Source organism: Petromyzon marinus, chromosome 23 (assembly GCF_048934315.1).
Source record: "Petromyzon marinus isolate PM22_M1 ecotype Great Lakes invasive population chromosome 23, UKy_Petmar_22M1.pri1.0, whole genome shotgun sequence".
In the NCBI taxonomy this organism is placed as follows: Eukaryota; Metazoa; Chordata; class Hyperoartia; order Petromyzontiformes; family Petromyzontidae; genus Petromyzon; species Petromyzon marinus.
This window is the reverse complement of record NC_133689.1, coordinates 12,134,697-12,158,854: the sequence shown is the minus strand read 5'-3', so window position 1 is coordinate 12,158,854 and position 24,158 is coordinate 12,134,697. Positions and strand designations below refer to the sequence as shown.

Genomic DNA, 24,158 nt, shown 5'->3' with positions numbered 1-24,158 from the left:
CTCAAGCATATCGGTTGTGTGGATATAAGCCGGATGGATTTAGGAAACGTTTCCATTGATTACCACGAAAACAGATCAAACTAGCGACTTCTGGATTGTGTACCAACCATTGCGTCATGCCAGCGTCCTGTGATGTCATGGTTATAGGTGGGGGGAAATAACAACCAGGGTACAAGGTGTTAGTGTGTCATGAGTTTGAGGACACAGTTTCAAATATAGTTATTTTTTATTTTTTTCCTCTCCCTCCAAATGGGGTAAAAACAAATAAATTACAATGTACAAGGGTTGTGGAGGAAAGGGTTGGTAGGAGAACGTGTGCCGAGATCGCCAGCAATCTGCGGCGGACGCCTGCTCACTGTACGAACGCCTCCCGTGGAATCCTTCCGGTAGTCGGACGAAAAGGAACAATGAAGGTAGGCGACCGTGGTTTTCGGAGATCCGAGCCGGACGGCGACAGTGATGAGGGAAGGGGGGAGAGAGAGGGGTGGAATAGAAGGGGAGATGGGCGGTATCGTTAGTGATGCTCGTCAAACGCGAATGCGCCCGACCGTTTGCTATCAGTCGTGTCCATAAATGGTGCGGATGGGACGGCACTCACGTTCAGTTCCATGAGGGTGTTCGCACACTGCTGGAACTGCCAGCTGTTCTCCTGCAGCCACTCGAGAGTGGGTGCGCACACACACAGGAGAGACGTCAACATGACTATCCAGTTTGCCAACCAGATAGCTAGGCCTGGCCTGGATCCCATGGCAGCCTGAATGGGCGACGCCGCTCCAAGTGGGTCATGTAAGCCCCTTACATTGTGCCGCTTTGCTCGCTTTCCTATGGGAGCTGCACGCTTTGATGTTGGCCGACTTCGGAAACAGTCATAATGTCACAAAAGTCAGTGCACAAGAGGTGCAACCGTTAAGTTGCTGCTGATTAAGTTTAAGTTTTTGCCAATGTTTGGTAAAATAAAATGGTGGATATGTAAACAAATGATTGATTAGAGCTTGGTATATGCTTAAGCCATTTCAAGCATACGTTAAACCTCTAATAATAATTTTAAAATAAATATTGTCCCTTTCATCTGGCTGTGGACAAAATGGAGGATGGGAAGTGGTAGGAGTAATGCCAGGGTTGTGGCCAAAGAGCCCCATGGCCCTCGAAAAGTTGGGAGAATAAATATTGCTCATTGTTGCAACGTAGCGTACCGCAATTCTGTGCACCACCACAGGCGTGGAGGGCACCGCAGGCGTAGAACTTCGCAGCTGCGAAAGCATCTGCCCATCCTGATGGTGACAATGGTGAAGGTAGTGGTTGTAAAAAGTGGTATAGATCATGGCGATAATGATTGTGATTGATTATAGTGGTGAGCATGATTATGGTAACAGTAGTCGTGGTGATGAAGATAATGGTAATGATTGTTGTGGTAGTAGTAGTTATGGTGAAAGGGATCATGGTGATGATGGAATTACATTATGATGTTGGCGGTCAGGATGAAGATGACGGCAATAGTGGTGGTGTTTGTGATGATGATGATGATGATGATAGTGATGATTGTGGTAATGATGGTAGATGTGTGACGAAGATAGTCAAAGATGGTGTTAGAGATAGATGATTGAAGCAATAAGTGATGATGTTGATAACTGCCAGCAGGACAAAAACAAAAAAACATAATGACATTCAACAGCTGCTCATGTTCCTCTGTGTCATCTGTAAACTGCACGTAACCTTTTCTTAAGTGAACTCTTATACAAACAGTTAAGAAACTTAAGTGGGCTCGGGCAGGACACGTCATTATAAGGGTTAATGGCTGATGATCAAGAATGCAGCAATGAGATGGAACCCATCTAACAGTTGTTCATGGGCAGGTGCTAGGTGGGTTATTACAATTTCGCAATCATGAGAAATTTCAATGGCTTAGGGGAGGTATTCATCCAGCAGTAGTTTGACCAAGGCAGGTAATGATGACCTTCTTCAGAAGTGTTTTACTTGGTGCATTTGGCAAAATCCTCTAATCACAAGCACTTTTGCACATGTGGGGAAACTGGAATGCACGGAGACACAAATATCACAGAGAGTGGGGATAGCTTGAGGGCCGGCATCTGTGGAGGGTCACTCACCAGGATCACGAGCTGTGGAAAGTGTTTTCGCACGAAGCTGTTGACACACACACATGCAGTTAGAGATGGGACACAAAAGGCCAAGGGAGTGTGTGTGAGTGACCGGGTGGATGAACGCATGAGCGAGCGGGGTGTTGAGAGCGGGGTGTTGAGTGCATGGGTGAAGCTGGAGGGTGGGGGAGTAGGCGTGCGGGCGAGCCATCGGTTGAACAGGCAACCACAAAGATAAACCATGTAGATGAGTGGGTGGATAAGCATGAGGACGAGTGAGTGCCTGGGTGAGTGGGCAGCTACGTGGACGGACAGGCGAATGGGTAAGCGGGCAATGTCGCGTTCATGACAAAGGAGTGGTACCTGATGTCGGCATTTGGGTCGTGGAAGGAGTCGCACAGCGGATTCCCCTTCAGCCATAGCTCTTTCAAATTGAAGGCCTTCAGTGGGTAAAGTTCCCTCACATCTTTGAGCTGCATGGCAGGGGAGATATTTCCATACAATTAGGGGCATAAGGGCCATGCTTCTGGGCAACTTACCACAAGTTATGCATTACAATCCATGCCCACGCATGGATTGTAACGCTTTGCAGAATGCATTTGCCTTAGCGTGCAAAAGCTGACGCGCAGCTGTCACGGCAAAATGTGTATGCATATTTGTAAACAGTCCCTTGTGCTATAGTTTGCATCTCTTTTGGTTAATCCTTTCATCAATGGTGTGCGGTATTCAGTTGGGTGTGTCCTTGACAGTAACACCACATTATACAAACATTTCGTTTATATTGGATCACATTTTATGAACGTTACATTGCCCTCCATTACGAATGGGCAGAGTCAATGCAGAAATTCCTTCAATATTCGTTGAAAAGGGTTAACAAAGGAGGCCAAATACTGCAATCACATATTCTAAGTGAATGTATCAGCTCTCAACTTAATTGATTAATTAGCCCATTTCAGCATAATGGTCAAATTCAAGAGTCCATGCTATGTTTCGTCTTTTGTTTGTATTAATTGTATTTTGTTTGTGTGGTCTGTCCTGTCCAGTATGTACTGTGTCCCATTTGTACTGACCGTCTCATCGTATGTCTCACTGTACTCTCTTGTTTGCACTGTCTTGTTGCCTATCTTGTTCATGCAGCCCAATATGTTTTGTCCATATAATTAGTTGTCTGCCTTGTCTGTCTCTTATGTGTCATTAGCCTAATTTAACGTGCATATAATTTGCATGAATAATAAAGAACTGGTTCCTACACACTATTTGGTGCATGTGTTGTGAGTGCAATGACTGAAGTTAATTGACGTATTGATGCGGAGTTGCAGGCCTACTGTACAAAGTACATCAACAGGTACCACCCATAGGTGATACATGTTGATGTACTAAACTGCAATGGTACGTTTCACATTTGTGTATTTATTGCATTTAAATAATTAATTACGTGTTTCCAGAAATTAAAGGCATATCTGATACCCAATACATGCTTAAAATAATATCAAGCAAATCGGAAATGAACAAGTACCAAAACAAAAGGAGACGATATAAAATATAATAGTAGGTATATCGATACTTGGATTGAATCGCGTAACGGTCGACTCGCTGTGGCGAGGAATCTGAACCAACGCGACGCTCGCACCAGAGGTGCACCAGGCATGCGAGCGTCGCGTCGCGATTTATTGAACGGGCGCTCACACCCACATTGTTTTTGGAGAGGTTCAGCTTCTTGAGAGATGGAGTGTGCTGGGCAAGTTTTGCCAGGTCATCCAACCGGTGCAGGTCATTGCACGTTAGATTCAGGGATGTGATCTGTGGGAGTGGAGAGCAAGGGAGGCACAGAAAAGACAAAGGTCCCTCTTATAGCCTTAACAGTCTTTTGCAGAAAGTGTTGTGAGCGAGCACCTATGAAAGCCAGCACGGTACATAAGGGTGGTCAGCACCACGCCGACCGCCTCTGTCTCCCTAGTGGTGATGTTTACACACTGCACTAGGTACTCATTTGAGGCTAAGTCGACCTAGAGGAGGCCCAGGACCGGTTCAGATAATCGTCACTGGTGTTGGCCGTGAGCGGATATCGAACTCTGGTCGCTCGATTCATAGCGCAGCGTGCGAACAACTGCACTACCGCTCCCCTCTAAGGGAGGCAAAAGACAAAGATCTCCAGTATAGCCTTAACAGAATGTAGGAGCAAGTGCTGTTAGCGAGCACCTATGAAGGCCAGGATGGCACACGAGGGGGTGGGTGGCCAGCACCACGCCGACCGCCTTTGTCTCCCCAGTGGCGATGTTTACTCACCGCACTAGGTACTCATTTGAGGCTGAGTCGACCTAGTGGAAGCCCAGGACCGGTTCAGAATAATTGTCACTGATTTTGGCCGTGAGCGGGAATAGAAACTTGGGCCGCTAGGTTCGTAGCGCAGCGCAGTGCCACCACCTACGGTTTAGCAGCAATAGCAGCAATGTAAATGTCGTGCCGTGCCTCGTTTTGGTTTTATCTCAAGTCGATGGTCGGCGATGACCGCTAGGTAAAATGGGGGCTACGCAACCATGAAGCACGCACCAACGTCCATGTGTGGCGACACGCGCCTCTAATCCAGCACTAATTAATCTAGTCGCTAATACCAATGCCACATTATACTGCAGTTTGGTACGTATTTTGTACTGGTAGGAACCTCCTGGTTCCACCCAGCCCACAGGGGATTATTGTGTCCGTCCGTCGTACATCCAAAAATGGGAGGGGTGGGGCTGGGTGGAGAGGGGAGGGTGGGGAGGGGCTGGGTGGGGAGGGAGGGGCAGGGTGGGGAAGGCGGCCACGGCACACACGAGGGGGTGGGTGGCCACCAACCACGTCCGGCCATCTTCACGACATTTTTCCCTCCACGTGGAGAATCAACAACATGCGTTTGGAGTATGCGGCTGCTCACAATCTCTAAATTATAAGCCGCCAATTCGTTGAGCCATCATTCGAGGCAAGCAACGTTCCTACCAGCTCCCTCTGCAGGAATGTGTTTTAAGAGTAATAATGCCCTACAGACGAATGGACCAAGAGAGCTAACGCAGCAACACTATACCTTAGGTGCAAAGCATTAAAACACGTGGGGAGAGGAGAAGGCCGTACCATTGGTATATTCTCTCGAATGATCTTGTTCAGACCATCCATGTGGTCCTTCCGGTTCAAAACCAGGTCGACACCACGTGCCTCCAGCTCTGGGGAGTGGGGGAGGGTGATCATGCATGTTGTAGACGGGGACCGTAGACACACAACGGTTCATTACGCGTTGCGTTCAACTCAACTCCTACCCTCGCGATGCGTACAGTGAGTGATGTGCATAAGGATGAATTAATTAAATATTAGTTCAAATGACATGACAATGATATCTTTAGGCTAACAGGATGAATAAACTAGAACCATCGAGACTAAAGAAACAGTATGAACGATTCTCGGCTCAAATAATAAAGCTGAGTTGTGACAAGTTGTCAATGTGCAGGAGTGCAAAGTAAACGTAAAATAACACAAATGTTTGTTTCAATTACCTTCATTAATTCTGACCGCCTTCAAGTCCAGAGCTTTGTTGGTAGGGTCATATTTTTGACTCAAACATTCCTGTAAAAAAAAACACGCACATGTCGCATCCCCCATTAGCATAAACTGGCTGCTATGATAGGGTCTGTTGGGGTGCACCAATTTTAAGCACAATGTGAGGACACAACATCACCATGTCATCTACACGCATTGCGTGTCACTCAGTGACACGGCTTTTGCAGTGGAAAAACAACCTGTCGCCGCCTGAGCCGCGCTGAGCTGACTTGGCACAGCAGTGGGCATAGTAACACACAGACCTGGCTGTCTTTGTCACTGCTAACATTGTCTACGTAATGGCCCTGTACGTTTATTTTAGGTCAAATTGACCAAGCTCAGATACCCACTCTAACAGCAGGGTGATTACTGGAGCCGGGACCACAGTGCAGTGGGTTTGCAGTGGGTTTGCTCAACCAACCACAGAAAATACTCCCTGCTTAGGCTTACAGAGTATTGGGGGCAGCGAGTGCTCTTTGTGAACACTAATTAAGGCCGGAAAGGTACACCAGACGGTGATGTGGTGAGCACCACACCAAGCTGTGTTTGTCTCCCCATTGGTGATGTTAACAAACTGAACCAGGTATAAATATATGGTTGCGTCCATATAGGAAAAGTGTCATAGCATCACAAGTTTAGGAGGGCATGGCTCTAAAGAAAGCTGTCTATGGTGTGGACCAATCAGTTTAAAAGACAATGCATATACTACCAGAGCATGTTTTTTGTTTCCATGTTCACAAGTATATATGGTTAATGCAGACATGATTCCTTGCAAAAGGTTTCAATTTGGTGTTTTAACATCTTAACACTATTTTTATTGCCAGAAAGGCTAATATCTATTCTTATATATCAATGTTGCATGCCGATTTAAACTAGATACTTTACAACGTCAAAGTTTAGTTTGTTTAACCAGTTGAGAATTCAAGAGACCAGGATGTGTTCACTTCTTGTCAAGGAGCATAAACCACCACGTGAGCTCCAGTCATCCTCGTAGTGGCTTTTGGCCGCTCATCGAAAAAAGATAGTCACTGCATCGAGCGCATTCAAATGCACTTCTGCGGCCTTCTGGAACGCTCTTCCAATATTACGAAGCTACTGGAGCTATGCACTCTTAAATATAAATTGACAACTCATTTCTCTAGAACTACTTTTTGTGTTTAGTTGTCCTCCCGCACCTCCGGTCAGCATGGTTGGCTATGTATGGTGTGAAATAAGTTTAAATGCATACATTTCCGAGAGTGACCTGGGTCACCAAAATGACAAGTCTCTATATTCTATAATTATTTTGGTGCAACTGTTAACCTTTTATAATTGGCATTTCTTTCTCAAAACCTGATACCTAGGATGCTCCATCTCCACGTTTGCACACCCCCCAGTACATTTACCGAGATCTCGAACCAGCACAATTGGCTTGGCACCGCAGAATCGGCTTTGAAGATGCGCCGCTTGGCCACCAGCAGCTGCTGCCGCAGCGCCTTGCAGATGGACATCGTATAGGGCCCGCTGGTGGTGGCAACGCAGGTGCACCACAAACAAAACACAACAGCACAGAACATCAGCGATGAGGGCAAGAATTAGGCACATGAGAAAAACCTGCGCTTTGCCCAGACAGAGGCAGTGTCCAGGCTCCACTCGAGGTTTGCATTATATTCTAGGTCGCTAGTCGACTATAATAGGAACGTGACTAATAGCCACAGGCAGAGCAAGATGTATACTGGATGTGGTGCGCCAGGTTGTGGTTATTAGTCAAAATGTTACTGACCCAGACAGACCCAGCTGAAATTATGCCCCGACTCTAAAAAGAACGCAATAGCTAAACACTGATGGATGTATATAGCGTCTAACTCGAACACATCTCTAGATGCTGTATGAAAACCAGGGCGTGCGCACCATGGAGAATCAGATGAGGGCTCCGAGGATTGAGGTGAGAGCCTCATTCACCGCTATGGGAAAAGAGTATTGTGGTGGCCTTCTGGATCATATAGAGTAAATAACCCTCTTGTAGCCTACCTAGGTTGTAAGAGCAAGTGATGTCAGTGAGCGCCTATTCAGGCCTAAATGGCATGTAAAGGGGTGGGTGGTTTGGTCAGCCGCACCCGGCCGCCTTCACTGCCCCATTGCTGCTAAAGTTTTCACAATGCAGCAGGTACGAATCGACTTTGGGCAGGCCCGGGGACCGGTTCATATATCAATCTCCACTGATCTAGCCATCGCTGGAAATCAAACTAAGGTCCCCAGGTACATAGTGCAGTGGCCTAATCACCGCGTCCCCTCTGCACACACATGCACGGTGTGCGCTCAGTTAAACTTACCGGCGCTGGCAGGAACCCGACCTATCCCCCTTGTCCACATTTCCACGTCCACTCATACGATGGGAGCGGGGGATTCGGCCATCTCTAGCATCTCGTCCTCCGCTACTACAAGAGCCTCCGCCATCACCTCGTGTCCATCCTGCACCATTCCTTGTTTTCCAGGTGCCCATATGGTGTGCATATTCGCCTCTCTTTCCACCACCACGTGCGGGGAACCCAGACAACTCCTCAAACATATGGGGTCTGGGGCCTCTATGAGGACTCCTGGCTGTAGCCTGGGTCTCCATGCACACTTCATGCTCTGTGGACACGGTGGTGGGGGACTAAAATCTGAGTCAGTGGAGGAGAATATTAATTTGTGAACTTACATTATAATAAATGTGCGCCAGTGCTGTATGTTGTACATTAATGCTGATGTGTGTTTTGTATGTTATAGGTTTGCGTTGTGTGTTATTGCTGCTGTGTTGTGCGATAGTGGCACGCACCTTGGAAAGTCATGTTCGCCATGGCCACGTAGAGCGAGAGGATGTCGGCTTCGTTCGCCATAGCTGTTGTCGCCGTCTTCGACTCCACGGCACTGCTGAGCTGTGATTCGTGTTCCGCGCCACTGAATGTCACAGCCAACTTCTCCGTCTCCCTCCTCCGTCTGATGCGTGCTTCCGCCCTGCCGTCTCTGAGACCCCGCCCCTTCTGGGTTACCGAGATCTCGCGAGAGCCGCGCCCGTCACGAGAACCACAGCAAAAACAACAATGGTGAACGCGTTACAATCCACGACAACATCGTTACGTAGCATTTCATATAAACGCCGTGCGATGGCGTTCTGTAAGTGTATCAAATGTGATCCGGTTCGTTTGCGCGGCTGTTGATTTTGATGGCCATTGACCAGAGCGGCTGTTGATGTCGGAGCCTCGAGGCGCACAGCCATTTGACTTATAAATTAAAAATAATCAGAACACACGATTGGACTTTGACTCGCGTGACGTGTTTTAATAAAGTAAAGTTACTTGAAGTATTTAAGTAATTGGGATATTTTTTGGGGGAGGGTGAGGGGTGTGTGGTTGTGTGTTGATGTGTTTGTGTGTTGATGTCTGTGTGTTGATGTGTTTGTGTGTTGATGTGTCTGTGTGTTGATGTGTCTGTGTTGATGTGTCTGTGTTGATGTGTCTGTGTTGATGTGTTTGTGTGTTGGTGTGTTAATGTGTCTGTGTGTTGATGTGTCTGTGTATTGATGTGTTTGTGTATTGATGTGTTAATGTGTCTGTGTGTTGATGTGTTTGTGTGTTGATGTGTTTGTGTCTGTGTGTTGATGTGTTTGTGTGTTGATGTGTCTGCGCTATAAACCCGGCGAGCCGCGTTCGATTCCCACTCGGGGCCAACACTGGTCCGCTTCTACGCCCTCTAAGTCGACTCAGCCTCAAATGAGTGCCGAGTGCTGTGCGTAAACATCGCCACGAGGGAGACAAACGCTCCAGACACGTGTACAACATCTCTCTCTCGAGTACAGACTACCATCGCTACTCATCATTTATAGACACAACAAAGACAAATATCCCTCGTGTAGCCTTAACAGACTGTAGGGGCAAGTGCTGTTAGCACCTATGAAGGCCGTAACGGTACACGAGGTGGGTGGGTGGCCAGCACCACGCCCGACCGACTTTGTCTCCCTAGTGGCAATGTTTACACACCGCACCAGGTACTCATTTGAGGCTGAGTCGACCTAGGGGAGGCCCGGGACCGGTTCAGATAATCGTCACTGGTGTTGGCCGTGAGCGGGAATCGAACCCGGGTCGCCAGGTTCATAGCGCAGCGTAGCGCTAACCGCGACACTATCGCTCCCCACACACACAGACACACGCACACAGAGATAGACACACAGAGAGACAGAGACACACAAACACACACATAGACACGCACAGAGACACACAGAGACACAGGCACATAGGCACACATACAGAGACACACACGTAGGAACACATACACACAGAGAGACAGACACACAGAGGGGGTGGGTGGCCAGCACCACGCCTGCCCGCCATCCCGGCCGCCTTTGTCTGTCCCCCAGTGCTGGCGATGTTGACCACACATCACGGCACCGGGTTACCCATTTTAGGCTGAGTCGACCTAGGGGGGGAGACCCCCCCACCGCCACTGAACTGACGGCGACCAGCGTGAGTGGGAATCGAACTTGGCCACTCGCACCTCGCAAACCGGAAGTGGCGGCGGGGGATGGGGGCAGATGGCGGGGCGGGGCCGTGGGCGGGGCGATAAGCGGGGATGTGGGCGGGGCGGAAGGAGGGGCGGTGGGTGGGGCGGTAGGCGGGGCGAGGCACTGCTACGTAGTAGACTTGGGGGCGGGGTTACGTGACGTCGCGGGGTAGCGTCATCATAACTCTGGACGCGTGCGAAGCAGGCGGCAGCCCCTTTACCTTGCTCTCTTCATCGTCGTCGTGATCCAAGCGATAACACTCGAAGAGGTGAGTACGTGACTCAGTTGATGTTGTGAGTCCGTGTTGATTATGTGGATCTGTTTGATGATGTGAGTCCGTGTTGATGTGAGTCCGTATTGATGATGTGAGCCTGTAATGATGATGTGAGCCTGTAATGATGATATGAGTCCGTGTTGATGATGTGAGTCCGTGTTGATGATGTGAGTCTGTGTTGATGATGCGAGTCTGTGTTTATGTTGTGAGTCTGTGGTTGATGAAGTGAGTCTGTAGTGATGATGTGAGTCCGTGTTGATGATGTGAGTCTGTATTGATAATGTGGGTCTCTATTTATGATGTGAGTCTGTGTTGATGATGTGAGTCCGTGTTTATCTTGTGTCTGTGGTTGATGAAATTAGTCTATATGAATGATGTGAGTCTGTGTTGATGATGTGAGTCCGTGTTGATGATGTGAGTCTGTGTTAATGATGCGAGTCTGTATTGATGATGCAAGTCTGTATTGATTATTTGAATCCGCGGTGATAATGTTAGTCGGTGATTGTGTGAGTCTGTGGTGATGATCTGAGTCTATGCATAAAGTGAGTCTGTGTTGATGATCTGAGTCTATGAATAAAGTGAGTATGTGGTGATGATGTGAGTCTATGTTGATGAAGTGAGTCTGTGTTGATGATCTGAGTCTACGAATAAAGTGAGTCTGTGGTGATTAGGTGAGTGTGTGCTGATTATCTGAGTCTATGAATAAAGTGAGTCGATTGTGTGAGTCTGTGTTGATGATCTGAGTCTATGAATAAAGTGAGTCTGTGGTGATGAGGTGAGTCTGTGTTGATGATCTGAGCCTATGAATAAAGGGAGTCTGTGTTGATGATCTGAGCCTATGAATAAAGTGAGTCTGTGTTGATGATCTGAGTCTATGAATAAAGTGAGTCTGTGGTGATTGTGTGAGTCTGTGTTGATGAAGTGAGTCTATGAATAAAGTGAATCTGTGTTGATGATCTGAGTCTATGAATAAAGTGAGTCTGTGGTGATTGTGTGAGTCTGTGTTGATAATCTGAGTCTATGAATAAAGTGAGTCTGTGCTGATGATCTGAGTCTATGAATAAAGTGAGTCGGTGATTGTGTGAGTTTTTGTTGATGATCTGAGCCTATGAATAAAGTGAGTCTGTGTTGATGATATGAGTCTATGAATAAAGTGAGTCTGTGGTGATGATGTGAGTCTGTGGTGATGAGGTGAGTCTATGAATAAAGTGAGTCTGTGGTTATTGTGTAAGTCTGTGCTGATGAAGTTATCCTATGAATAAAGTGAGTCTGTGTTGATGATCTGAGTCTATGAATAAAGTGAGTCTGTGGTGATGGTGTGAGTCTGTGGTGATGAGGTGAGTCTATGAATAAAGTTAGTCTGTGTTGATGATCTGAGTCTATGAATAAAGTGAGTCCGTGTTGATGATGTGAGTCCGTGTTTAACTTGTGAGTCTGTGGTGATGATGTGAGTATGTGGTTGATTAAGTGAGTCTGTGGTGATGATGTGAGTCTGTGTTGATGATCTGAGTCCATGTTGATGAAGTGAGTCTGTGGTGATGATGTGAGTCTGTGTTGTGAATCTCTCCACCACCCCCACCATTTTCCACACAGAGAAGCCGTGAAATATAAGCAGCTCAACAACACTACTCTGAAAATCAACGCCATGGCGGTACGCGTGGCCTCCTCCACTCGACTTACGAACACCACCAGCACTTAAAAATATGATCCACACTTACGAACACTACCCACACTTACGAACACCATCCACACTTACGAACACCTCTCACACTTACGAACACCACCCACACTTACGAATACCACCCACACTTACCAACACCACCCACACTTATGAACACCACCCACACTTACGAACACCACTCACACTTACGAACACCACTCACACTTACGAACACCACCCACACTTACGAATACCACCCACACTTAGGAACACCACCCACACTTATGAACACCACCCTCACTTACACACACCACCCATACATAGAACACCACCCACACGTATGCATATGTATGTTTGTATATGTGTATACGTATCTATATGAGTGTGAATGTGTGTGTACGTGTGTTTTTGTTTGTGTGTGTAGACGAGTGAAAATGAACCGAGCAGGAGTCAGCCTACGTCTGCCAATATGTGGAGTGCGCTGACCTCTGGTAGCACAATAATTCGCAGCAAATCACCTGAAGGTAAGAGAAAGAGAAACAGAGAGGAGAGAGCAGAGAGAGAAAGGAGAGAAGAGCAACAGCAACATCATGACAGTCAAACAAATGATATCAGCTCAAATGAAAGCAGCTCAAGCAAGTGGACTGATATAGTCATCATCGTCACGTGGAAAAGCACAGCAGCAGCCAAATCACACTTGGATAATTGTTGATTCCTAAATGGGGAAAGTGGGAATAGATCGGAAGACCCGGAGAGAAAATCCATGCAGTGACTGCTTTACCAAGAGAGCCACAGAGACGACCATCGACACAGAAACACACTCATAGACACACAGAAACATTCATAGACACATAGCGACACACATAGAAAGCCATAGACACACAGAGATACCCATAGAGACACACAGAGACATCCATAGACACATAGAGAAACCCACAGAGAGACCCAGACGCATACACACATGGAGACACCCTTTGACACATATAGACTCATAAAGACACACAGACACATAGAGTCCCACATAGAACCATAGACATACAGACATGCAGACCCATAGAGACCCACAGATACACCCACAGGGACATCCATAGAGCCATAGAGACCCACAGAGTCAGCCACAGAGACCCATAGACCCACATACACCCAGACCCCTAGAGACCCATAGAGACACCCACAGAGACTCACACCTTAGTACGGTTGGCTACTTATGGTGTGAAATAAGTTCAACATCTGTATGTAACAAAGCAATAGCTTCAAGCACACTTAAACCATCTGCTTGGTTTAGATATGTGGATGACACATTTGTGGTCTGGCCACATGGCAAAATTACACTGAACGCATTTCTAAATCATCTCAACTCACAAAACCCATCCATCCAGTTCACCATGGAAGCGGAAGCTGACAGAACTCTACCATTTATGGATATTCTGCTCGGACTAGGTAGAAATGGTAAAATAACACAGTGTTTACCGAAAGAAAACACATACTGACGCCTATCTGAATGCAGAGTCAAACCATCACCCCGCACAGATATTTGCTCTTATCAAGATGCTCATTCATCGAGCTAAGACAGTGCCAAATGGTGACAGTCTGAGAAGTGAAATTCAACATGTTAAAAAAACGCTGCAAATGAACGGTCACAATGATGCACAAATCAACAGGCCATTGAATACCAAAACCAAATAAAATAACAAGAGCATTGAAACTGCCCAAGTAATTAAAACGATCAAAATACTATACATTGCGGGAGTAACTGATAAACTAGCCAGATATTTGGAAAAACAACACATCCGAGTCAGATTTGGCACAGTACATAAAATACAGAATTTAATATCTGGTACAAAAGATGTATTACCGAAGCTATCAACAGAAGGTGTCGAAAGGATTAACTGCACGTATGGTAAATGTTATGTTGGGCAAACAGGACGAATGATCAGCACGAGTCTAAAAGAACATCAGAGAAATATTAAATTATCCCAAATGCAACTGTCAGCAGTAGCATAACACGCGTGCCAACAAGGAAACTCAATTGATTTAGATAATGTTGAAGTTTTGTGCAAAACTAGCTCCAACTGGCCAAGACTAATTAGATAATCTATCGAAATTGAAAGAAATCAAAATAACTTTAACCGTTCGGATAGCTACTGCCTTAGTGCTGCGCGGAAGCGATTCATCAAATAATACATTATTTAAATGCATGCCTACAAAGGGCAGCGTACTTCAATAGGGATTACCGTTGGTAGGGATATTTCATAAACACAATAGACACGATGGACAAGTTCCAAGGGCTCGCATAAAGCACATGCATAATGTACGTTGCCTCAGTAATCCCCCCACCCCACCACATTGTGCAAGAGCGCAGAAGGGTGGTCAACACATCTACGCCTCTATATAAGGAACGAAAGAGTAAGACTTCTCCACAATCTGGCTGTTGCCTGATGCAGCTAGTTGTAATTACTGGTGAAACGTCATACTCAGTTTGTAAATGTTGTGGCTTGGCTCCCCAACACACGAGTGTGCTGTACTAGTGACGAATTGCCATGTTCTGTTTCCGTGACAACCCTTACTAGTTGGCTGTGTCGGGTGGTGGTGGGTTTTAACGACACATTTATATATTTACGCGATCTAACCCAAAAACCTCTATTATGGATACGTACAGTGAGGGAAAAAAGTAATTGATCCCCTGCTGCTTTTGTACGTTTGCCCACTGACAAAGAAATGATCAGTCTATAATTTTAATGGTAGGTTTATTTGAACAGTGAGAGACAGAATAACAACAAAAAATCCGTAAAAACGCATGTCAAAAATGTTATAAATTGATTTGCATTTTAATGAGAGAAATACGTATTTGACCCCTCTGCAAAACATGACTTAGTACTTGGTGGCAAAACCCTTGTTGGCAATCACAGAGGTCAGACATTTCTTGTAGTTGGCCACGAGGTTTTCACACATCTCAGGAGGGATTTTGTCCCACTCCTCTTTGCAGATCTTCTCCAAGTCTTCTTTGGTTCTTTTGGTAAAGTCACATAGAATGAGAATAAAATAATAAATTGATAAAATAAAATAACACAATAATATTCTCACGACGTTTCGGCCACAACACAAGCGGCCTTCATCAGGTGAAGGGACGAGACTGTCTGGAGGACAGCGCTGGAGTGAAAAAGCCACGCTCAGATCGCGACCTTTAAGCTGTGTGAGAAGAAGCAAAGCGCCTTGACAAAGGAATTAGCATAGAATTTAGCATTGAAATGGCTGAGTGATTAGCTTGTGACTGGTCACAGAAATGGCTATGTTAAAGTTAAAGCATACACATCCGCAGAGGCACCCCTTGACAAAGGAATTAGCATAGATTTTAGCATTGAAATAGCTAAGTTAAAGCATACACATCCGCAGAGGCACCCCTTGCCAAAGGAATTAGCATAGAATTTAGCATTGAAATAGCTGAGTGATTAGCTTGTAACTGGTCACAGAAATAGCTATGTTAAAGTCGGAGCATATACATTCACAGAGGCACCTAGTACAAATCAAACAGGAGAATTTAGCATTGAAATAACTAGGCGAATTTAGCATTGAAATAACTGAGTGATTAGCTTGTGACTGGTCACAAAAATGGCTATGTTGAAGTCAAGGCCTACACATCTGAGCTATTCACAGTAACTGGGTATACACTAGTTTTTTTATTGGTTCACTATATAGTATTCATTATATTTTGTAGTGTATACCCAGTTACTGTGAATATCTCAGATGTGTAGGCCTTGACTTCAACATAGCCATTTCTGTGACCAGTCACAAGCTAATCACTCAGTTATTTCAATGCTAAATTCACCTAGTTATTTCAATGCTAAATTCTCCTGTTTGATTTGTACTAGGTGCCTCTGTGAATGTATATGCTCTGACTTTAACATAGCTATTTCTGTGACCAGTTACAAGCTAATCACTCAGCTATTTCAATGCTAAATTCTATGCTAATTCCTTTGTCAAGGGGTGCCTCTGCGGATTTGTATGCTTTAACTTAGCTATTTCAATGCTAAATTCTATGCTAATTCCTTTGTCAAGGGGTGCCTCTGCGGATGTGTATGCTTTAACTTTAACATAGCCATTTCTGTGACCAGTCACAAGCTAATCACTCAGCCATTTCAATGCTAAATTCTATGCTAATTCCTTTGTCAAGGCGCTTTGTTTCTTCTCACACAGCTTAAAGGTCGCGATCTGAGCGTGGCATTTTCACTCCAGCGCTGTCCTCCAGACAGTCTCGTCCCTTCACCTGATGAAGGCCGCTTGTGTTGTGGCCGAAACGTCGTGAGAATATTATTGTGTTATTTTATTAATTTATTATTTTATTCTCATTCTACGTGACTTTACCGAAAGAACCAAAGAAGATGAATCCTTGCAGTCACGAAAGCTTTAAATCAAAACTTCTCCAAGTCATTAAGGTTTCGAGGCTGACGTTTGGCAACTCGAACCTTCAGCTCCCTCCACAGATTTTCTATGGGATTAAGGTCTGGAGACTGGCTAGGCCACTCCAGGACCTTAATGTGCTTCTTCTTGAGCCACTCCTTTGTTGCCTTGGCCGTGTGTTTTTGGTCATTGTCATGCTGGAATACCCATCCACGACACATTTTCAATGCCCTGGCTGAGGGAAGGCGGTTCTCACCCAATATTTGATGGTACATGGCCCCGTCCATCGTTCCTTTGATGCGGTGAAGTTGTCCTGTCCCCTTAGCAGAAAAACACCCCCAAAGTATTATGTTTCCACCTCCATGTTTGACAGTGGGGATGGTGTTCTTGGGGTCATAGGTAGCATTCCTCCTCCTCCTCCCTCCTCCTTCCTCCCTCCTCCCTCCTCCCTCCTCCCTCCCCCCCTCCTCCCCCCTCCTCCCCCCTCCTCCCCCCTCCTCCCTCCTCCTCCCTCCTCCTCCCTCCTCCTCCTCCTCACACGGCGAGTTGAGTTGATGCCAAAGAGCTCCATTTTGGTCTCATTTGACCACAACATTTTCACCCAGTTGTCCTCTGAATCATTCAGATGTTCATTGGCAAACTTTTTGATGGTACATGGCCCCGTCCATCGTTCCTTTGATGCGGTGAAGTTGTCCTGTCCCCTTAGCAGAAAAACACCCCCAAAGCATTATGTTTCCACCTCCATGTTTGACGGTGGGGATGGTGTTCTTGGGGTCATAGGTAGCATTCTTCCTCCTCCTTCCTCCCTCCTCCCTCCTCCCTTCTCCCTCCCCCCCCCTCCTCCCCCCCCACCTCCCCCTTCCTCCCCCCTCCTCCCCCCTCCTCCCCCCTCCTCCCTCCTCCTCCTCCTCCTCCTCCTCACACGGCGAGTTGAGTTGATGCCAAAGAGCTCCATTTTGGTCTCATTTGACCACAACACTTTCACCCAGTTGTCCTCTGAATCATTCAGATGTTCATTGGCAAACTTCAGATGGGCATGTGCTTTCTTGAGCAGGGGGACCTTGCGGGCGCTGCAGGATTTCAGTCCTTCACGGCGTAGTGTGTTACCAATTGTTTTCTTTGTGACTATGGTCCCAGCTTTCTTGAGATCATTGACAAGATCCTCCCGTGTAGTTCTGGGCTGAATGCTCACCGTTCTCATGATTTCGATTTAAAGCTTTCGTGACTGCAGTGATTCATCTTCTTGGTTCTTTCGGTAAAGTCACATAGAATGTGGATAAAATATTAATAAAAATGAAACAAAAATTATCACAACGTTTCGGAGGCAACACAAGCTTCCGTCTTCAGGTGGACAGTCACCTGAAGACGGAAGCTTGTGTTGCCTCCGAAACGTTGTGAGAATTTTTATTTCATTTTTATTATTATTTTATCCCCATTCTGCGTGACTTTACCGAAAGAACCAAGAAGACGTTCTCATGATCATTGCATCTCCACGAGGTGAGATCTTGCATGGAGCCGCAGGCCGAGGGAGATTGACAGTTCTTTTGTGTTTCTTCCATTTGCGAATAATCGCACCAACTGTTGTCACCTTCTCACCAAGCTGCTTGGCAATGGTCTTGTAGCCCATTCCAGCCTTGTGTAGGTCTACAATCTTGTCCCTGACATCCTTGGAGAGCTCTTTGGTCTTGGCCATGGTGGAAAGTTTGGAATCTGATTGATTGATTGCTCTTGTGGACAGGTGTCTTTTATACAGGTAACAAGTTGAGATTAGGAGCACTCCCTTTAAAAGTGTGCTCCTAATCTCAGCTCGTTACCTGTATAAAAGACACCTGGGAGCCAGAAATCTTTCTGATTGAGGGGGGGTCAAATACTTATTTCCCTCATTAAAATGCAAATCAAGTTATAACATTTTTGACATGCGTTTTCTGGATTTTGTTGTTGTTATTCTGTCTCTCACTGTTCAAATAAACCTACCATTAAAATTCTGGACTGATCATTTTTTTGTCAATAGGCAAACGTACAAAAGCAGCAGGGGATCATATACTTTTTTCCCTAACTGTATGTACACAGAGACCCATAGACACCCAGACCATAGAGACCCACAGATAACCACAGAGACCCAGATCCATAGAGACTTACAGAGACCCATAGATACCCACAGAGACACCCATAGACACCCATAGTATGGGTCTCTCTGAGTCTCTGCGAGTCTATACCGGTCTCTGTGGGTCTAAGTGGGTTTCCATGGTTCTATATGAGTCTCTGGATCTCCATAGGTGCTCTGAGTATGGGCCTCTATGGGTTGCTGTGGGTCTCAGTGGGTCTCTATGGCTCTACATGAGTCTGTGGATCTACATAGGGCTCTATGTGTATGGGTCTCTGTGGTTCTATCTGATTGGGTCTCAATAGTTCTATATGAGTATGGGTCTCTGTGGGTCCCTTTGGTTCTTTATGAGTATGGGTGTCTATGGGTTTCTATGGTTAGAAATTAGTATGGGTCGCTATAGGTCTCTATAATTCTGTACAGGTATGGGTTTCTAAGGGTCTCTATGGTTCTATGTGAGTATGGGTCTCTATGGTTCTATAAGAGTTGGGACTCTATGGTCCTTTATGGTTCTATATGAGTATAGGTCTCTGTGGGTCTCTATGGTCCTATAAGAGTATGGGTCTATTTGGGTCTCTATGGTCCTATAATAGTATGGGTCTCTGTGGGCCTCTATGGTTCTATATAAGTATGGGTCTCTATGTATCTCTGTGGGTCTCTATGGGTCTATATGAGTATGGGTCTCTATGGGTCTGCGTAGGTCTCTGTGGGTCTCTATGGTCTATATGGGTCTCTATTGTCTCTATGGGTCTCTGTGGGTCTATATGGTCTCTATGGGTATCTGTGGGTTTCTATGGGTATCTATGGTCTCTATGAGTATGGGTCTCTATGCGACTCTGTGGGTCTCTGTTTCTATATGAGTATGGGTCTCTATGGGTCTCTTTCATTTATATGGGTCTCTATGGGTCTATATGGGTCTCTGTGTGTCTCGGTGGGTCTATATGGGTCTCTCTGGGTCTCTGTGGGTCTATATGAGTATGGGTCTCTATGCGTCTATATGAGTATGGGTCTCTATGGGTCTGCGTAGGTCTCTGTGGGTCTCTATGGTCTATATGGGTCTCTATTGTCTCTATGTGCTCTATGGGTCTCTATGGGTCTCTGTGGGTCTCTATGGTCTCTATGGATCTCTATGGGTCTATATGGGTCTCTGTGTGTTTCTGTGGGTCTCTATCGGTCTCTATTGTCTATATGGGTCTCTGTGGGTCTCTGTGGGTCTCTATAGGTCTCTATTGTCTATATGGGTCTCTGTGGGTCTCTGTGGGTCTCTATAGGTCTCTATTCTCTATATGGGTCTCTGTGGGTCTGTGTCGGTCTCTATGGGTCTCTATCATCTCTATGGGTCACTATGGCTCTCTATGGGTCTGTATCGTCTCTATGGGTCTCTATGGTCTCTATGGGTCTCTGTGGGTCTCTATGGGTCTCTATGGGCTCTTTGGGTCTCTATGGTCTCTATAGGTCTCTGTGGGTCTCTATCGTCTCTATCGGTCTCTATTGTCTATATGGGTCTCTATGGTCTCTAAGGGTCTCTATGGGTCTCTGTTCTCTATGGGTCTCTATGGTCTCTATGGGTCTCTGTGGTATCTATGGTCTCTGGGGGTCTCTGTGGGTCTCTATAGGTCTCTATTGTCTATATGGGTCTCTGTGGGTCTGTGTGGGTCTCTATGGGTCTCTATCATCTCTATGGGTCACTATGGCTCTCTATGGGTCTGTATCGTCTCTATGGGTCTCTATGCGTCTCTATCATCTCTATGGGTCACTATGGCTCTCTATGGGTCTGTATCGTCTCTATGGGTCTCTATGGTCTCTATGGGTCTCTGTGGGTCTCTATGGTCTCTATAGGTCTCTGTGGGTCTCTATCGTCTCTATGGGTCTCTGTGTGCTCTATGGGTCTCTGTGGTCTCTATGGGTCTCTGTGGGTCTCTATGGTCTCTAAGGGTCTCTATGGGTTTCTGTTCTCTATGGGTCTCTATGGTCTCTATGGGTCTCTGTGGTATCTATGGTCTCTGGGTCTATATGGGTTTCTATGGTTCTCTATGGGTCTCTATGGACTCTATGGGTCTCTATGGACTCTATGGACGCTATGAGTATATATGGTCTCTATGGGGCTTTTTGGTCTCAATGGTCTCTATGGGCTCTATGAACTCTATGGGTCTCTATGGCTCTCTATGGTCTCTATGGACTCTATGGGTCTCTATGGTCTCAATGTTCTCTGTGGATCTCTATGGTCTCTATAGACTCCATAGACTCTACGGTCTCTATGCGCCGATGATCCCGGCCACTTGGGTGGGGTGGTGCCTTAACCCCGGCGTGTGTGTGTGTGTACGTGACAATTCGTTTCTAGATTAAGTTGTTGTTGATCTTGTTTTTGATGTTGTCAATGTTGTTGTTTTTGTTATTGTTGTTGCTGTTGTGGATATTGTTATTCTTGTTGCTGTTGTTGTTGTTGCTGTTGATGCTGTTGATGTTGTTGATGTTGTTGTCGTTGCTATTGTTGTTGATGCTGTTGTTGCTATTGATGTTGTTGTTGTTGCTGATGTTGTTGCTGTTGTTGATGATGTTGTTTCTGTTGATGATGTTGTTGCTGTGGTTGTTGTTGATGATGTTGTTGATGATGTTGTTGTCATGTCCGCAGCGATCCTGGCTCTCTTCGAGCCTCACCTCACCGAGCGCCAGAAGCTTGAACTCACCACGATGGACGAGATCTGGTACTTTACTCTGGACGATGGCGAGGAGGAAACGTCGCGAGGCGGCATCTGGAACCATGGCTACGATGACCAAGAGCACAACTACATTCCTGTGAGGCTCACAGAGACACACAGAGATGCAGAGACACCAATAGAGACCCATAGAGACCCACAGAGACATATATAGACACACAGAGATGCAGAGACACACAGAGATGTGGATACACCCATAGAGACCCATAGACACCCATAGAAACCCACAACCTGTGAGGCTCACGGAGACACAGAGATACCAATAGAGACCTACAGAGACCTCACAGAGACACCCATAGAGACCAACAACTACATTCCTGTGAGACACACGGAGATGCAGAGACACCCATAGAGACGCATAGAGACCCATAGAAACTCATAGAGACACCAGAGGTGGGCCATTAGGGCCACTAAGGCCTTCTCTGCTGGCCTAGAGATTGTCAGAATCAGAAGATTATATTTTTATAATTGAATATATATCTTCATTAATGCTATACATATTTTACAAAGTTCGTTCCCATCAGTCTGTTAACGTCATTTCATTGCTACTGTCTCCCTCAGTTGTGCTGCTTCCAGTGCATCTAATACATTTCAATCAGATTTTCCTGTGCTGTCTCCGCCTCTCCGGGTGAAAAATCTATCCCGAGGCCTTCAGAATGTCGGATGAATCCCCTCTGCTGTTGAAGCAAATGGGGACGATGTTTATTATTATTATATTTTTTAACTAATCAGATTTGGAGTTTGCCATGTTTGGCGTATTGTTTGATACGCCGGAGCCTTCTCGCTGGCCTAACCGCCTACGTTAGCATTTTTCGGTTGGCGTGATCGGAGGGCCAGTTAGTTAACTGAAGTAAAACTAGCGAGCACATAATGTAGCATCATCTAATATTCATTTAAACTTGCTTTAGTGACGTTTACATTTTTCGATGTAGTGATTTAGATTTTTTGTTTTTTCTGTGGGGAAGCCTGTTGAATCCTGATTGTGTTATTTGTGTTTTACGGCATTTTTGCTTGCTTGGTGGTAGTATGGGTAAATGTGACTGGTTGTTGTGAGTTTGTTCTTGTTTCTTTGGTAATGACATTGATTTGGGCTATGCGATGTCTATTTGTGATGCATCATACTGTCAGTCTGCGTAATAGTGGTACATCCTTTTTGGTTTCAGTCACCATGTGTTCATGTCTCTGCAATTAGTGTATTGTAACTCTCATAGGTGTCGAACCTCGTGTTAAAACACTTTATTCTACTCGATAAAGGTTACTGTAACTGTGAATATGGGGTGGTTATGTCGAATGACCAATAGCCTATAGCCCTAGTGTCATGGTGAGGTTATTCGAAGGCGATTTAATTGCGGGAGGATAGCACTGAAGGCCTAGGTGTAAAATACACGGCCTGCCACTGAGAAACACCCATAGACACCCACAAATAAATCCCAGTGAGGCTCACAGAGATGTAGAGGCACCTATAGAGACCCATAGAAACACCATAGACACCCATTTAGACCCATAGAGACTCACAGAGACATGCAGACACACAGACTCACACATACACACACAACTACATTCCTGTGAGGCTCACGGAGACACACAGATACACAGACATTCATAGAGCCCCACAACTACATCCCTGTGACACACACAGAGACACAGAGGAACCCATAGAGACCCACAGACACACCCATAGAGATCCACAGCTTTATCCCTATGAGACTCACAGAGATACAAAGACACCCATAGAGACCCACAGAGACACCCACAGACACCCATCGAGACCCACAACTAAATTGCTGTGAGGCTCACGGAGACACAGACACACCTATAGAGACCCACAGAGGCACCCATAGAGACCTACAGAGACCGAGACCCACAGATATCCAAAGAGACACCGATAGAGACCCAGAGAGACCAGCAGAGACACCCATAGAGACCCATATAGACACCCATAGAGACACGCATAGAGACCCATAGAGACCTACAGAGACCTAGACCCACAGAGATCCACTGAGACACCTATAGAGACCCACCGAGACCCACAGAGACACACATAGATCCTAGACCCACAGAGACCCACAGAGATCCACGGGACCCCCCACCCTGACCAACTTCACCCTGACCCCCACCCTGACTACCTTTCCGTGACCTCCCCATGACCCTCCCGACCCTGACTACCTCTCTCCCCCCCCTGGTGACCCCCTGCAGGTCAAGCACGAGCAATTCAACTACCGATTTGAGCTGGGCAGGAAGATCGGGCAGGGTGGGCAGGGCGTGGTCGTGCAGTGTCTCGACCACAAGACGAAGACTCCGGTGGCGCTCAAGATCCTCACCTCTCCCACCCAGTGAGTGGTACCCTGGGGCAGCTGTGCAGTCAACAAACCAACAACAAAAACAAACAACAATACAGAGATTATGAGGCTGCTCCTGGCTGTGAAGTGACAGCAGCAGCGGCAGCAGCAACAAACTAAGGCTGAACGTCCTTGTCTGCAGCTTTGCCGTGACTCTCCGTCACTCAACCATACACCCACCCGCCCGCCCGCCCACCCACCCACCCATGACTACCTCTCACCATCACGACCACCCACCCACCCACCCACCACTACCCCACCCACCGTCCTCCACCACCACCACCACCATCTCCCCTCCCCACCATCACTACCCACCCACCACAACCACCACCCCCAGCACCTCCCCACCACCCATTGCCACCACCCACTTCCCACCAATTGAGTTTACTCTCCAACACACAACCGGTTAAGTGCTGAACTTGTCTCTCTCTCTCTCTGTGTGTCTCTCTGTCTGTCTCTCTGTATCTCTCTATGTCTGTCTGTA

At 46.4% G+C, this 24,158-nt stretch overlaps 2 protein-coding genes and 1 long non-coding RNA gene across 5 annotated transcripts; 2 read left to right on the top strand and 1 right to left on the bottom strand.

Moving 5' to 3' along the window:
- Positions 1-207: 207 nt before the first annotated feature.
- Positions 208-10,164, bottom strand: LOC142925688 (uncharacterized). Of its 3 annotated transcripts, none has more exons than XM_076069042.1 (11): positions 10,078-10,164; positions 8,461-8,680; positions 7,049-7,166; positions 5,621-5,690; positions 5,205-5,293; positions 3,789-3,896; positions 2,460-2,569; positions 2,106-2,142; positions 1,194-1,271; positions 599-649; positions 208-380 (listed from the first exon to the last, which is right to left on the bottom strand). In XM_076069042.1, exons 1-11 carry the CDS (start codon positions 10,079-10,081, stop codon positions 270-272), a joined length of 996 nt encoding a protein of 331 aa, XP_075925157.1. In that variant the 5' UTR covers positions 10,082-10,164; the 3' UTR covers positions 208-269. The 3 variants fall into 3 exon arrangements, with proteins under 3 accessions (XP_075925157.1, XP_075925155.1, XP_075925156.1); XM_076069040.1 differs by lacking the exon at positions 10,078-10,164 and adding an exon at positions 7,976-8,276 and having other exon boundaries at positions 8,461-8,541; XM_076069041.1 differs by lacking the exon at positions 10,078-10,164 and adding an exon at positions 7,976-8,276 and having other exon boundaries at positions 208-355; positions 8,461-8,541.
- Positions 7,427-8,988, top strand: LOC142925689 (uncharacterized). Its single transcript, XR_012942651.1, has 2 exons — positions 7,427-7,587; positions 8,451-8,988. It is a non-coding gene; the product is annotated as an uncharacterized LOC142925689 (long non-coding RNA).
- Positions 10,165-10,253: 89 nt separating the features above from the next.
- LOC142925687 (dual specificity tyrosine-phosphorylation-regulated kinase 2-like) lies at positions 10,254-23,732 on the top strand. The gene is made up of 5 exons (XM_076069039.1): positions 10,254-10,450; positions 12,050-12,107; positions 12,541-12,640; positions 21,251-21,414; positions 23,532-23,732. The coding sequence occupies exons 2-5, from the start codon at positions 12,102-12,104 to the stop codon at positions 23,670-23,672; spliced, it is 411 nt and encodes a 136-aa protein (XP_075925154.1). The 5' UTR covers positions 10,254-10,450; positions 12,050-12,101; the 3' UTR covers positions 23,673-23,732.
- Positions 23,733-24,158: the final 426 nt, after the last annotated feature.

Excerpts from the sequence above, each read along its gene's own strand:
- LOC142925688 (XM_076069040.1), bottom strand. The coding sequence starts at position 8,521 with ATGGCGAACGAAGCCGACATCCTCTCGCTCTACGTGGCCATGGCGAAC. Across the intron at positions 7,167-7,975 it reads TCGGGTTCCTGCCAGCGCCG|CGGGCCCTATACGATGTCCA; the intron begins GTAAGTTTAACT and ends TGCCACCACCAG. Across the intron at positions 5,294-5,620 it reads GGCGGTCAGAATTAATGAAG|AGCTGGAGGCACGTGGTGTC; the intron begins GTAATTGAAACA and ends CCCACTCCCCAG.
- LOC142925687 (XM_076069039.1), top strand. Across the intron at positions 12,641-21,250 it reads TCGCAGCAAATCACCTGAAG|CGATCCTGGCTCTCTTCGAG; the intron begins GTAAGAGAAAGA and ends TCATGTCCGCAG. Across the intron at positions 21,415-23,531 it reads AAGAGCACAACTACATTCCT|GTCAAGCACGAGCAATTCAA; the intron begins GTGAGGCTCACA and ends GACCCCCTGCAG.